Source organism: Cydia pomonella, chromosome 18, assembly GCF_033807575.1.
Source record: "Cydia pomonella isolate Wapato2018A chromosome 18, ilCydPomo1, whole genome shotgun sequence".
NCBI classification, from domain to species: Eukaryota; Metazoa; Arthropoda; class Insecta; order Lepidoptera; family Tortricidae; genus Cydia; species Cydia pomonella.
The window spans coordinates 13532763-13547391 of record NC_084720.1 but is presented as its reverse complement, the minus strand read 5'-3'; the positions used below and the strand labels follow the sequence as shown (position 1 = coordinate 13547391).

The following is a 14629-nucleotide window of genomic DNA, read 5'->3' as shown; positions in this document are numbered from 1 at the left end:
TCTGATTGTAATTCTGAGTAAAAAGAGCCCAGAACTGTTAGTAGATATTGCGAGCTTTTCCCAAAATGGCCATATAAATCCTTTGGTTACGGTACGCGGCGTCTGGAACGATGTTGTAGTGGCTGTGCGGATATTATCAACGTAAGATATTTCTGCGCGTCTTTCAGAAAATGAATGAGCTATCACACAATGAGCACATTGACCCGAAAGAAGTTTTGATACTGTTGATGTTGATAACACGTAATTGGGTTACTAGTTTAAATATTAATCTTGTCACGTAGTGTTTTTCCTAATTTTAACCTATAACCCGTAATTTCGGTCAGGGCTATCTTAAGCGCACCAGTATTTTTTTGGCAGGCTTAGCACGAGTGCACCGCGACAGTATCTCGTGTTTCTAACCTACTGTTGCAATGCACTAAGCCTACGGTTCGATACAACAACAATTATTATTTTATTAATATAATCATTCTTACATGAACTAATTTTTATCTAGCAGAAACGTCTGCGAGCGATACCTACTATTTTATTTTATTTTAAGAAAATTGAAAAACTCACCGCCTCCGATAACGCTCGAACTAGCGACCTTTCGGAACACCGATCCAATCGCTGCTACAGATGCAGTGAATAATCCTTTACCATCGTATTTTCACGGAAATGCACGAACGTGTTATGCTATGTCATTTTATTTTATTTTATTTAACCTTAAATTAACACTTACAGTCAAGCTACACATGTTAAAAGGAGTGACATTATATAAGCATTGAGACTAACAGTAAAGTGCTAACTATACATTGATTGAGCTTGGCGTCGTTATTGACTCTAGGTATCGGCTACTAACTGCCAAAAAACTAGCTTCAGTGCATTGGAATATGTCTAGTTTGCTGTCGCTGTCCAATATATCATTCAGGAGAGACAATGCGCGGTGCAGCGGTGAGCAGGGATCGGAAACCGGTATTTTTTGTATGGGAACGAAAACGGTATTTTTTCGTTCTTTGTTAATTATTCCCTTTCTAATTGAGCAATCTAATATTACGAAGTCGTTATCTAAAAACACAACTGAGTCCTATATTTAGAGTATAAAATAAACCGAAATATATGTTTATTTCAAAGATTTTCCAAAAAACCGGTTCCGATCCCTGGCGGTGAGTGTGATAATGCCCGGGTTCACGCCGCCGGCACTGCGAAAAGCGCGCGGCGACGAGGGCGCAGTTGGATACTGCTGTGGACAGGGGGTCTACCGCGAAAACCGAAATTCGCAAATTGCGGGGATCTTTCTCTTTTACTCTCACTAAGACGTAATTAGAGTGACAGAGGAAAATCCCCGCAATTGACGAACTTCGATTTTCGCGGTTATAGCCCAGGTACTCGAAGCGGAACAAATGCTAGCAACTGAGGGTTATGTATTTGGTCACGGATCAGGAGATAAAAATATCTTACTAGTGATGCCACATTTCTTCTGGTCTCAAGAGTGGTGTAGTTAACCATTCCGAGAATATACAGACAAGGCCACATGTGAGGATAGTAACCATAAAGTTTATTGTATAGATGACAGATGAATGATTTTTGGACCCTCTCCAACATAAGTGTGTACTGTTCTCAAATCAGCTGCGTACATACGCGTTGTACAGCATTCTAAGCGCACTCTGACTCTGAGCATTGAAAGATTTTGACTGGCGGATTACGAAACCTAAGCATTTTCTTGCACTTTTAAATGCGCTGACAATCAGACAGTCTCAGTACAAAAAGTACTGAGGTTGATTGAAGTAGCATGACAAATACGAGCGTTTCCGAGAAAATACGATGGTTTGTTCTAATAATTGTTCATATCTACCAACAGAGCTACGGAATATAAAAATGTGTAATTCGTACATGCTATAAATTCAAGGTGGGTCGGGTGACATTTTTTTCCAATGTAAGGTAATTTCATTAGTATTATATGCATGTAATTACCTGTGCGTCTTAGAAATTGACTAAGAAGCTTAACATCAAAGCAAAGCACCCATTTCAAACAAATTAGTTTAAGTTAGTTTATGTAACACTAATTACAATGTTTTAGATCGTCTCATTCACGAAGACGCGAGCCTGGACTCGTATTGTCATGTTATTAAAAGTTAGATTTAAGAAATCTGCGTGTCATCGTGGATGACACGAACTATAGGCGCTAAACATAATTTTCACCTCTTAGAGGTTAAGTCTAAGTGTGAACTGTTAATTATGTTATTGAAACTTTGTTGTGCTTATTCAGATAGAAAGTAAAGAATCTAGATTTAAGGCACTAGAAAGCAGGGATCGGAACCGGTTTTTTGCAAAAACATCGAAATAACCATATATTTCGGTTTATTTTATACTCAATATGTAGGACTCAATTGTGTTTTTAGATAACGACTTCGTATTATTAGATTGCCCGATTAGGAATGAAGTAATTAACAAAGAACGAAAAAATACCGTTTTCGTTCCCATACAAAAAATACCGGTTTCCGATCCCTGCTAGAGAGCACAAGTTCATATGACGAGTTTTTTCGTAATTGTAAAAAATCTTAAACATAAAATAATGAGCATGGTTTAGGATTTTATAAAATCGCATCGAGGACTCGATGTAGCTTAGTAACTAGGTTGCAAATATGTGTGACTGTAACTTGATAAAATAAACTTTTAATACTTAATAGTAATACAAAAAAATGGTATCGTTTCATAATATAAACTGTCCAGGCAGACAAGCAGTTGTCCAAAGCTGGTTCACACGGGGGCAGGAGATTGTGGTTGCTGAGAAAATGTATACAGTTTGTGTGCTAAGAAAATTATAGTAGGAGCATAGAGAAATAAGTACTTTAACATAGAGTTCTCACTCCATACATCAGTTATCTTACTAAAACGCTTATTATTTTTGTAATCGACATCTAGCGAATTTATCAGTACCGCCACTTGACGCTAGATATCACGGGTGTCGCGACTGACGAAAAGTATGTTGCTTCACAATTTACATTCAACATTACAAGCAGAAGGGGTTGAAAATAGAGTTCCAGTTAATCCGGTAATAATGTTAGCTGAAAATTGTAGATTTTTCGTTCGTCGCGACATCTATTATCAAGTGGCAGTACTGGTACTTGACGCTAGATATCGACTATGAAAATAATAAGCGTTTTGGTAAGAAAACTGATGTATGGAGTGAGCACTCTATGCTTACTTATTTGTCTATGGCTGAGGACATCATCAGCGCTCTATATCACATTTAAAATATTCACAAATGATACGAGCAAATTATGGACGCTTCCTTCGTCGGCGCTCGCAGTGTTTTCCTAACTACTCTGCCTTTTATTCTGCCTCACTGTCCGGCCCCCATGTAAAATCAGCATTATGCTTCTTAAATATAAACCCATAGCAAAACCGTTCACGGACCATTTGTAGATCTTATGTCTTTGTATTAAGGTTCACGAGGTGTCAATTAACTACTTATGTCAACGTGTAACGGGTGCACAAAAGAACAACTTTCACAAAAATACTTTTAAATAAAAGGTTTTATTTATGAGTTACTGTAAATGATTTTGCATTGAAAAGCTCTTAGCGTTGGTTGCGAAGGACTTCATTTATTTTAAATAACCAACCGTGGTACATTTTAAAATAATCGCAGAACATTTTATCGGAAAGCAGTTTTCTTAAAAAATTAATAAATTGTATCATTATATTTAACTTCGTATTTTGAAATAAGAAGTCCCACCTCCAACAGACCAATGTAAAAGCGGGCGGAGCGGCGGAAAGCGCCGAAATTTCGTCGAAAACGAAATAAATATAAGAGCCTTGGTAGAGACTACCATTTTTAGGGTTCCGTAGTCAACTAGGAAGTAGGAACCCTTATAGTTTCGCCATGTCCGTCTGTCTGTCTGTCTGTCCGAGGCTTTGCTCCGTGGTCGTTAGTGCTAGAAAGCTGAAATTTGGCATGGATATATAAATCAATAAAGCCGACAAAGTCGTAGAATAAAATCAAATGTAATAAAACGTACAGTGGGGATGAAAATTTTTTTTTGCTTCATCCCTACAGTGTGGGATATCGTTTGAAAGGCCTTTCAAAACTAATAGGGGTCTTCAACAAACATTTTTTTCGTAAAGTGAATATATTCGGAGATAATCGCTCCGAATAAAAAAAAAATGTGTCCCCCCCCCCCCTCTAACTTTTGAACTATAGGTCAAAAAATATGAAAAAAATTGTGGAAGTAGAGCTTAAGAAAGACATTAAATGAAAACTATAGCGGACATGATCAGTAAAGTTTAGCTGGTTTTTTAGTTATCGCAAAAAGTTTCCCCTTCATAGTAAAAAGACGTACTATCCACAGTTCATCCCTTGGTTAATAATCTATTATACTTTAAGTTCCAGTTTAGCTTATTGTGACGGAAGAGTAACTATGGAACCCTACTTTGAGCATGGCCCGATATGCTCTTGGCCGATTTTTTAACATTTGGCGTTGAAATTAGGTCTATTGGGTCCCAGCGTGCACAAGTTTTTTTGCAGAAATCGCGAAGCGTCTGGTTAACGTAACTGGTGACCGAAGAGCTGGCGGCTTCCTCCCACAAGGTTATTGGGCATTGCGATACAACGAGGAAATGTCGCCAGCATCCTTGGTACAATGCCCCAAGGGCCTATTTTAGATCTAGTTATAGTAACACCACTGTATTTTATCCAAAATGTATAATGTTGTTGTAAATAAACTTTTAAAATGAGAAAAATCAGGCAAAATATAAAATAAGAATTCGCATAAAATGCATAATGTTACGTAAGAAATGTCGTATTTTCCGTAATACCTAATTACGTATACGTACTAATCATTATTGCTACGTTTTGCCGCGACACTTATTTGTGTAATAACCATGAATCAACTTATTTGCAGTGGTTATATAACATTAATAACAAAGTTGACTCCAAAGCGTAGCTGGAGATGCGACCGAGATTAACATACCGAGATTAACACAGATTTAAAAACAAAATTTATTAATATTATGAACAATAGATAACAACTTCTGTGCCTATAGGTACCGTAAAACCACTTACCTATAGTTCAGTACTACAATTAAGGTTCACAAGTTCAACAATTAAGAAAGTATCAGTACCAATTATCTTTGTGGTGTTGCTTGTATTTTTCCTTATGTAAATATGTTTTGTCTTAGAACTGCGACATTCTTAGTAGATTGTCGTTTTTAGTGGGGTTAATATATTGCGAATAGGAGATAAATATAATATTTACAATAACAATAGGTATACATAATGGATATATACAGAGGATTACTATAACTAGCTTAAGAGGCTCCGTGCGGATTTCATTGATTTTTGACTAGTTTTGAGTCGTTACTCCTACATTTGCACTATAGATAGAATTATAAGACAAACGGCTATCGGTTCTTCAATCTTTTATCTCCATTCTGGTCTGCCGGATTTTGAAAGAAATGATTATTTTATATTTTTTTAAACAATTACTATAAAAACACTTTTTTCGTTATTACATTGCTGTGAAGGATTTTACATGTACGAAGTCTACACATTACGGGTTCGACTTTGACGTCTCTAAAAACTGGTCAGAGATTTTAATTTTAAACTAAGTATCACAAAAGTTTTGGCCAGTAAACCAGTTTTTTGGCTTAAAATTGTTCAACTCTGATGCCAAATATTTCGAAGACAGTGAATTTTGAAGTAAATTTGGTATACTATATTGCTTACAGCCGTTGCTGTTAATATGATAAGCTACAAAAAACATTAGAAAACTAAGGGATTCAGATTGAATAAAGTAAGCTAGGCCCTTGAGGCATTGTATCAAGGATCTGCAAAGCTAGGGCCCCATGGACCTATTGTTATTTTAAATCGACAACAGTTTCGAATTACCTATTCGTACAATTACCTTACAGAAAACCGCAGCCAAATAACACTAGACCCTACTCATAGTGTTGTGTTCCTGCCTGTGAGTAAGGTTTCCAGAGCTCAACGAGGGGAGGGAGGGTTGTTAGGGCTGGCAACGCGCATGTGATTCCTCTGGAGTTGCAGGCGTACATAGGCTACGGAGACTGCTTACCATCAGGCGGGCCGTATGCTTGTTTGCCGCCGACGTAGACTAAAAAAAATGTATCAGACAACGTCTTACAATAGGTATATATGGCCTTTTAAATTTTCGACATAGCCACTTAATGTGCTAATTATCGCACTAGTGCGGTAAAGTAGCACCATATGTACTATAATAGTACATTATGATACAAGTGTGCTAAGTTGGTAATCACACACGAGGCGATATTGTGACTATATAAGAAAGCCGATGTGTGTAATGACATAATTAACTTTTCAAATTGCTTTAAACAATAAGTAATCGGCCGGTTCTCAATTGCAAAATAGTACGGCTGCGCTTAAGTAGACCTGAATGTCAAAATAAAAATTATATTAATATAATGGTCTCAAATTTTCTGTAAATATTAATTTACTTAATTAAAATACGCTACGTGCATTTCTTTATTTTGACGAAATGTGCCTAAATATATCTTAATTTGAAAAGTTAATTAAAACTTAACTTTTTTGAACATTTTACCTATAGGTAGACCGTTTAAATGAGTCTTCGCCCGCGCGGTACAGAGGCGCGGGGGTAAGGCGACAAAGGGGATCGAGAGAGGAGCGGGCGGCAGGCGCGCCTAGTGTGATACACAAGAGGTGAAATGCGCACTGGACAGGTTTTGAGTTATGTGACGTTATAGCGGTTAATAGTTGGTGTTTTTTTAATGGGAAAAATATGACGTTAATTTTATTGAAAGTTTATAAAACAACAAACTTAATTAACTTTTGTACTTTTATTCAATGCAAATTATGATTATAATAATTTATAATAATATGTAAGTACGATACTGATGATAACGACTCGAAAGTGATTTATAAATTATAAATCAATCACTTATGTCCATATCAATATCACTTGAACTTGATTCTTCACTTTCGGAGTTATCGTCATCATCAGAATCGTCCTGCAGATTTATAATCAATTGTTGATACTCAATAGAATTCGGGTCCAATTTCTTCTTTCTAAAATATGTGTACACATTAAAGGCCATTTGCTTGGTTTGACTATTAAGTTTCTGTCCAAAGATAAGTCGAGGCATCTTGAGAATGTAATCTCATGTGTATATTTCACCAAGCGCCCAGAACTTATTAACACGAGTGACTGCTAACCGCGTGGCTAGCAAACTGAGCTACGGCAAAAATGCGCCTGCCGCCCGCATCTCTCTCGATCCCCTTTGTCGTCTTACCCCCGCGCCCCTGTACCGCGCGGGCGAAGACTCATTTAAGCGGTCTACCTATAGAAGTTGGGCCTTTTATAAAACCGAACCGAAATTATTTATGAACTATGAGTCCCAGAGAAACCATTCTAAGTATTTAAGTATATTAAACAAGGCCTGTCTGTGTTCCTTGTATTCTGGAGAAGTGAACAAGTTGGTCGAACATTCATTTGATTCACATCTGACGTTATGGAATTCGACTTGAGATAAGCATGGCAACAACATTAGTTTACTTACACTAGAAATGGATAGTAATAAACAAACATAGTTTATTGTCTATAGCGATATTACTTGTATGTGATAACACATTAGACCTTTGTTTCTATTTGACCTGTTCTGTCCGTCTGCCATTCTGGTCTGGTATAATCAGGTTTGATATCATATGGATTAATTTGTATTCTTCTTTGTAGTGTTTGAAATACTTATAAAATTTGTAAGATTTCATACTTCTGAGACCCATTTCTCGAACGGACCCATACGACTTGACAGTTCGTGGACTAATACCGTTCGAGGAATGGACCCCTGATGTGCAACCATTACAGCCATTAAGCTGAAATATACTTGTATAAGTTTTATTAAAAACTCCATTTAGACAATTTAAGCTTCCATGCGATTTTCATTACATTGGTACCGCTATTTGGTCGATCAACTGAATTCATTTACTCTATACTTAGTCAAGGCATAAGTACTGTCACAAAGATTTTTACTGATGATTTTCTTTTTATCTGAATCTTTCTTGAATTTTACATAAAACAAAAGCTGTGACTTTAATCTTTCTTTAGATGTATAATTCATGTTCATGTTTTACCAAACCTACTCGTTGGATGGCAGTCAAAAATAAGCGTGTTCGATGGGTATTAGCTGAAGTACAGACTTGTCGGAGAAATAATCGTGATAAAATAACGTTCTAATAAAGTAGGTTCATATTTAAATAAACAATTGTACCTATTTTATTAATATGACACTGATTTTTACACCTTTTTCACATTGCTGCCGTGTATTCGCGTCTAACGACAATCCCAAAGTAAACAAGTAGTAAATAAAGTTACTAGACTTACAACAAAGTAATCTCTAACAATCATGCCAAAGTGGTATATAAAGTGCCCCGATATTAAATATTTAAGTACGATACCAAGCTTTTAGTAATGTATCGCAAAATTACCTGAGATATTTTTGATATAACAAAATAGGAAACTACTAGTTACATGTTCCTGTGTTTAACAATGTTTGGAGAGCTTCAATAGAAGGATTAACATCAAATCTAAATAAAATAATAGAAATGAACAAAGAAACTTAAAACTTTTCCGTGAAATAAGCTTTATTGTATTAATGTACCTACAAGGCAGTGACACGGTTATCTTTGTATGGAATTTTCCTTAAAATGTAATCCGCTTTTATTCCTCTTTAGTTTATAAAATTATAGAAAAGATAACATATAAGTACAGTGTGATAGTTTATGAGGTCGCTAGCTACGTGTTCTATCGTAAAATGAAACATTTCCTAATTTCTCGCGCGTGACGAGAACTCTCACGATATATATAAAGAAATGCGTTATCTATTTCACTGCCAGTTGAATTACACTAGCTTGACCTTGAATTATTTATGTGCCTATCAAACCAACAATTCAGTAACAAAGGCGCAAAATTCTTTAATTCTTTGGAAGATCCATCGTCCCGTCCCCCCTCTGTACATACTTTATATTATAATGAATATGGAAGGCGAAGGAACGAGAACTGAAGCCTGTTTGTTGGGGGTTGAGATAGTCGTAACTATAAATATGACACAAATAAATTTCTTGTGTTCTTCTTTCACTCTCTCTGAGCGCAGCGTGACAAGATGGAATTGCGTGCCCGGGAGCTCTGATATCATGTTCTTCAATTTTAAAATTTTGTACGTTGGTACAAATAAAAAAGTAATCGATACGTTCCCTCAAACACGATTTCCCGATTTTTAGATCTATAGATTATAGATAGATTTATATCTAAATTGTCCCACCATCTATTAAGAAGGAGATGGTGGGACAATTTGGACGCATTCTGCTCGAATTGGTGGGAAAATACAAATAACTGGGTCGAGTGGAGGAAACGAGGAGAAGCCTTTGCCCAGCAGTGGGACACTAAAATGGCCTATAAAAATACACAAATTAACTAAACAACGCCCAGCATACAAATATTGAAAATGCCAGCAATCCTGAAATCAAGCGACATCCGAATGATAATATTATATTATATTGTAGCCAATAAGCCTGACATCGTCCTGGCAGATCGATCGCAATGCCGGGCTGTGCTCGTCGATATCACCCATCCTGAGAATCTCGTGAAAGCCGAGAATGGCAAGTCCAGTAAGTACCTAGACTTGGCTCACGAGACACGCCATGTGGAATGTTGATTCGGCGATCATTATACCGATAGTCATTTCGGCGAACGGTGTCATAGCGAAGTCTCGACCAATACCTTGAAAGGCTCCCGCTAGGTGGTTGGATCAAGGGTCAGATGCAGAAGGCGGCTCCTCTCGCTGCGGACCTGACCACTGGCAGCTTGGGCCCTGCCCTGCCTCCGGCGGCAACCTAGTTTAGGTTTTTATAATATGTTTTTGTCCGTGTTTTTGTGTTTTACTTTTCATTTCTTACTCATGTTATAAACAAGCTAAAAGAAAAATAAAGGAAAAGATTAATAATACCTAATAAAGCTAGAAATATATGAATGTTTTTCTTAAACGATCTTCTAATAAGTAGTACGGAACCCTAAAAATGACCCCACGGGAACTGTGTCGCGGCCCGCGAACGACTCAACTCTATAGCGCGCACGTTGACAACGTCTACTATTGGACTATTTGGAATGCTAGAAGGTTGACATGCAAAATTTTATTTTATCAATCAAAACTTTTATTGACTAATCACAACTTTTATTAATAATGGGAAGTGTATTGGTCTATATTCAAAGCTGCGGGCGGGGTATTTTAATAGAGAAGGGATAAATTTTAGTGAAAGGTGTGTCAGTATGTGAACCGTTTTTTCGAAATAAAAAATGTATTGAGAGTTTCGTCTATACATAGGTATACACCGTGGGATGGTAAAACCCGACAGTGTATATTTCATGGCTGGTATACAGATTATCTGGTGAACGCTTAGCATCTGGCGCTACTGTCGAAAACATGATTTCATAACAACGCCATATGCAACACGTAATGTACGACCTACAATACGATCTCGATAATTAGCAATCGACAATGGTCATTGTTGTTATGTTCACACAGAACCACCATAAAACATTGCGCTAGATCACCTCCTTTCATTACTGAAAGGATGCCTGTAGGTACCATTATTTATTTTTTCTACTCGTTCTGTAATGGTTGAGTTAATATTTCGTATACCAAACTATAATTGCGTACTTTCCATGCTCCCACTCAACTCTAAGATTCATTTCGATACGCTGTCAACTGTAAAAAAAATACCAATCACGTGCCGCCGCGCTCCTATTGAAGAGTCGCGCGTTTACCAATTTTCATTAATTATTTAGGTTTTATAGTAAAAAAAGTAATGTTTTAGATGACTCGTAGAAAAAGTATTGTATACAATAGTGATATAATCAAGTTTTTCAATCTCGTACCTTACTTGCTGCTTACGAAGGCGAAGCTTGCTGAGTTGGCTAAACACGGTATTCGACTGTAAAGCTCTCTATTATATCACGATTGTATAAAATACTATATCGTATGGCGGTTAAGCACAGATTATAACACATAAAAAAATTGAAGAAAAATAACCGCGAAAATCGAAGTTCGTCAATTGCGGGCATTTTTCTCTATCACTCTAATTAAGTCTTTCTCTTTTACTTTTACCCTGACCTATTCATAACTCTATATACTGTGGTCTCTTCGGAATACTAAGTGGCATTCGAACTCACTTCTGAGCATCTTGATCGTACTTACTACTAGTTACACTAATATTAGTGTAAGCAAAATTCAATGCAAGATCAGCGTTTACGACTGTTTTTTCTACGCTTCGGCAGAAATACCCTTGTATGCCCACATGCTGTTTTAATAGAAATAGAAATAGAAATTATTTATTGTCAGACCACAGATAAAAATATAAAAGATGTTAATGGTAATATGTCCTTGTCCGTAGTCTACCACATTTATGGTGTACAATATTGAATGTCATGCACAACATGCAGTCAAGTTATTTACATTATTTACATACAACATAATAACGCAGTGTTTTATACAATAAGGTCCCCAACTTTATGTCATTACGCTACATCTGTATAAGTCAAGTTAATCATTATTATTATTACATTAATATTTTATAATTTGCCATTGTTATTTATAAAGTCAAGTGGAGAATAAAACATTTTGCTTAATAGCCATTCATTAAGTGCCTTTTTAAATCTAGTACTGTCAAGGTTCTTAAATACATCCGGAATATTGTTATAAATCTTGATTGCCATGGAGAAAATGCAATTTTTGTAAAACGTCGATTTAGTTTGATGCGTATTTACGAGTTTGTACTCGTTTCTCAAGTTACGGTGGAATCTATCGTTCCTTTGATATAAATTAAGGTTATTTTTTACAAACATAGCAACTTCCTTGATATATAAACAAGGTAGTGGTAAAATCTTATATTTAAGAAAAAGAGGTTTACAGGAGTCTCTTTGAGATGCCCCACAGAGCGCTCTTACACATCGTTTCTGCATCTTAAAAACTTTTAGCCAGTCGGTCAAGTTTCCCCAAAAAATTATACCGTACGTGATGCTAGACTGAACGTAACCAAAATATGACATTAGTCCCGCTTTTTCCGATGCATTATGTATCAGCCTACGTATTGGAAAGACAAACTTTGAAAGTTTGGAGCATAGTTCGGTTATATGACATTGCCAATTACAATTGCTGTCAAGTATGAGTCCAAGAAATTTAGTTGTCTCTGACTCTGTAATTGCGTCTTTGCGTCTTGCGTCTCTGTAATTTAATATCACTATATCGCTACATATTTATATTTATTTATATCTCGACAAGAATTAATTGTTAAGTAGTGGTCATACCTAATTGGTATTATGTTGTGTTTGGTATAAGATTTTAGTGTTTTGTTTTTCATGATCTCGCGTTGTCATTGGCATTTCATTAACTTTAGATTATCTTAGACAAACACTAACTAAAAACACTTAAGACCGGTGGCTAAATAGCAAATTTTAATTTAACGAACACCTAAGAAACTATAGAATAAATCTTTATTTTAAATAATTTAAGTAAATATTTTTGATTGCGTAGCATACAATTAAAAATAGACAGGAGGCGGTCTTATCGCTAAGAAGCGATCTCTTCCAGACAACCTTTGGGTAGCAGGAAAATATGAACTTACAACTTTGAACGGGTAGTGCCGTATACATATAATTCAACAAAATGAAGACGCAAACAATATAATATATACCTACATACTAATATAATAAATACATACATACATATATTATACAATCATAATTAAAGGCAAGTTAAGGCAGCGAAAGGTAATGAGTTTTCGAAATATTTCTGAATTTAAGTTACAGAGTTATGGCCCGCCAAGTGCAAGCAGTATATTATTTTACATAAGTATATGACTGAGGTATCAAAAAGATTTAATGTAAAATAAATGGGGCTCAGTTTAGGTATGAACTGGCTCACGCTAACTATAATAATATATTACTCCTCTTGTGAAAAGTTTTGCGTATGCAAGGCAAACTAAGTACACGTCGAACTACATTACATTGACCATAACGACAATTGGTGGCATTGGATTATATAATCAGTAAAATAATGCAGTTTATAACTTCCAAGAGCGCAACTCACTTGGATTTATTCGCCTAAATAATAAAACAATTAAATAATTAATAATACTTCATGTATGTCCAAACGAACATCAAGCAAGTACCTATATTTAGACGCATTAGCCTAGAGGACGTTGTGCGAAACGTCATTTTTTTTTGGCTCATAAAGCAAGAAAATATCGGCAGATTTTCATACTTCATGTAAATTAGCCTTTTCAATTCCATGCCGTCATTTAAGAAGTTCCAATATAAACACAGGGCGTTTTTAGTCACCTGCAATAATTTATGGGCTGAATATATAGACCATATTGATTGAGCAACTTTTACAATGGGACGAATCCCAAAATAGCGAAAAGAAATTTACTCAACCTTAGAAAATGTCAAGATCAGACAGCGAAAATGTGTGAAACAGACAACTTTTGAGATTTCGGGGTTGGTCTTATAGTATTGTAAAAATTGCTTAGTATGACCTATATATTTAACTCGTAAATTATTGCAGGTGACTAAATAAACACTCTGTATACTTATATTTTGGTGTATTTTTCCGCCACGTACATGTATTACGATGGGAATAGGTGCATTTATAGGTATGAATCATTCCCCGCCTCATGTACTACTTATGGCGGCGATAACGTAAAGCGGGGACACATGGGATACACCCATATTTTCTAGAATGTTCTACCCTTAGTTATCTTTCTTAAGTTTAATTTTTGTATTGATTACAGGTGAAGCTCAAATGACCTACTGGTTCACCCGCTACAAATTCAAGTTCACTGAGGTGGACTACAGCCTGTTCCTCACATATTCCGTCCTTGTCGGGAGCGTGGGTAAGTTATACTATCATTTCTTTTCCTGTTCCTGTGGACCACTAAAGTAAAAAAAAAAGTATCTACTTAGGGCGGCATTTACTGCAACCCTTTGAGTTGATAATTACGACTCAAAGAATCTGGAACTTACTGGATTCAACGGTCATTAGTAATTAACTTTAAAGGGCCGTCACAATAGATCACTACTCAGTCAACGTGGTACTCAAAGGCCCGCAACACCCCAAATAATAATAATAAAAGTCATCTCTTTTAACAAAGATAAGATGTAGGTACGAGGATTATGTATTATTATAGAACATTGATAACTACCATGAAAACCTTAAAACTGCGCTGTTTATATAAAATCACAAAATTACACGTTTCAGCGTCAAAGCATTGATACGAGTATTATAATCATCAAAACATTCTCTCCGACGCGAAAATAAAAACTTTGCAAAATCAAACAAACGATCGAAGATCGAAGTTAAACGAACGAATAAAATGGATTGTTCCTTTATTTTTTATGCACTTACAGCGTTTATACGTCGAGAACGTACAGTATTACGTTATATGACATTGACCGATAGCTGTGTTTCGGAAACTCGATACGGTCAGTTACTTCATAGTTCCTTTTAGGGTTCCGTGCCCGAAATGATACTTATATAGCCCGACTTTTAATTGTTATATATAGTGATTTGGATGCCAATTGGAGTTAATAACCTCGATCAATAT

General features: G+C 36.0%; 1 protein-coding gene across 1 annotated transcript in view; it reads left to right on the top strand.

Annotated features, from left to right (window-relative positions):
* LOC133527548 (uncharacterized) overlaps window positions 1–14629 on the top strand; it is a 47037-nt gene that overhangs the window by 15569 nt on the left and 16839 nt on the right. Inside the window, exon 2 of the mRNA XM_061864602.1 lies at window positions 13817–13918. Coding sequence (XP_061720586.1) covers window positions 13817–13918 — 102 coding nt within the window. The remainder of the gene's footprint in view (window positions 1–13816; window positions 13919–14629) is intronic.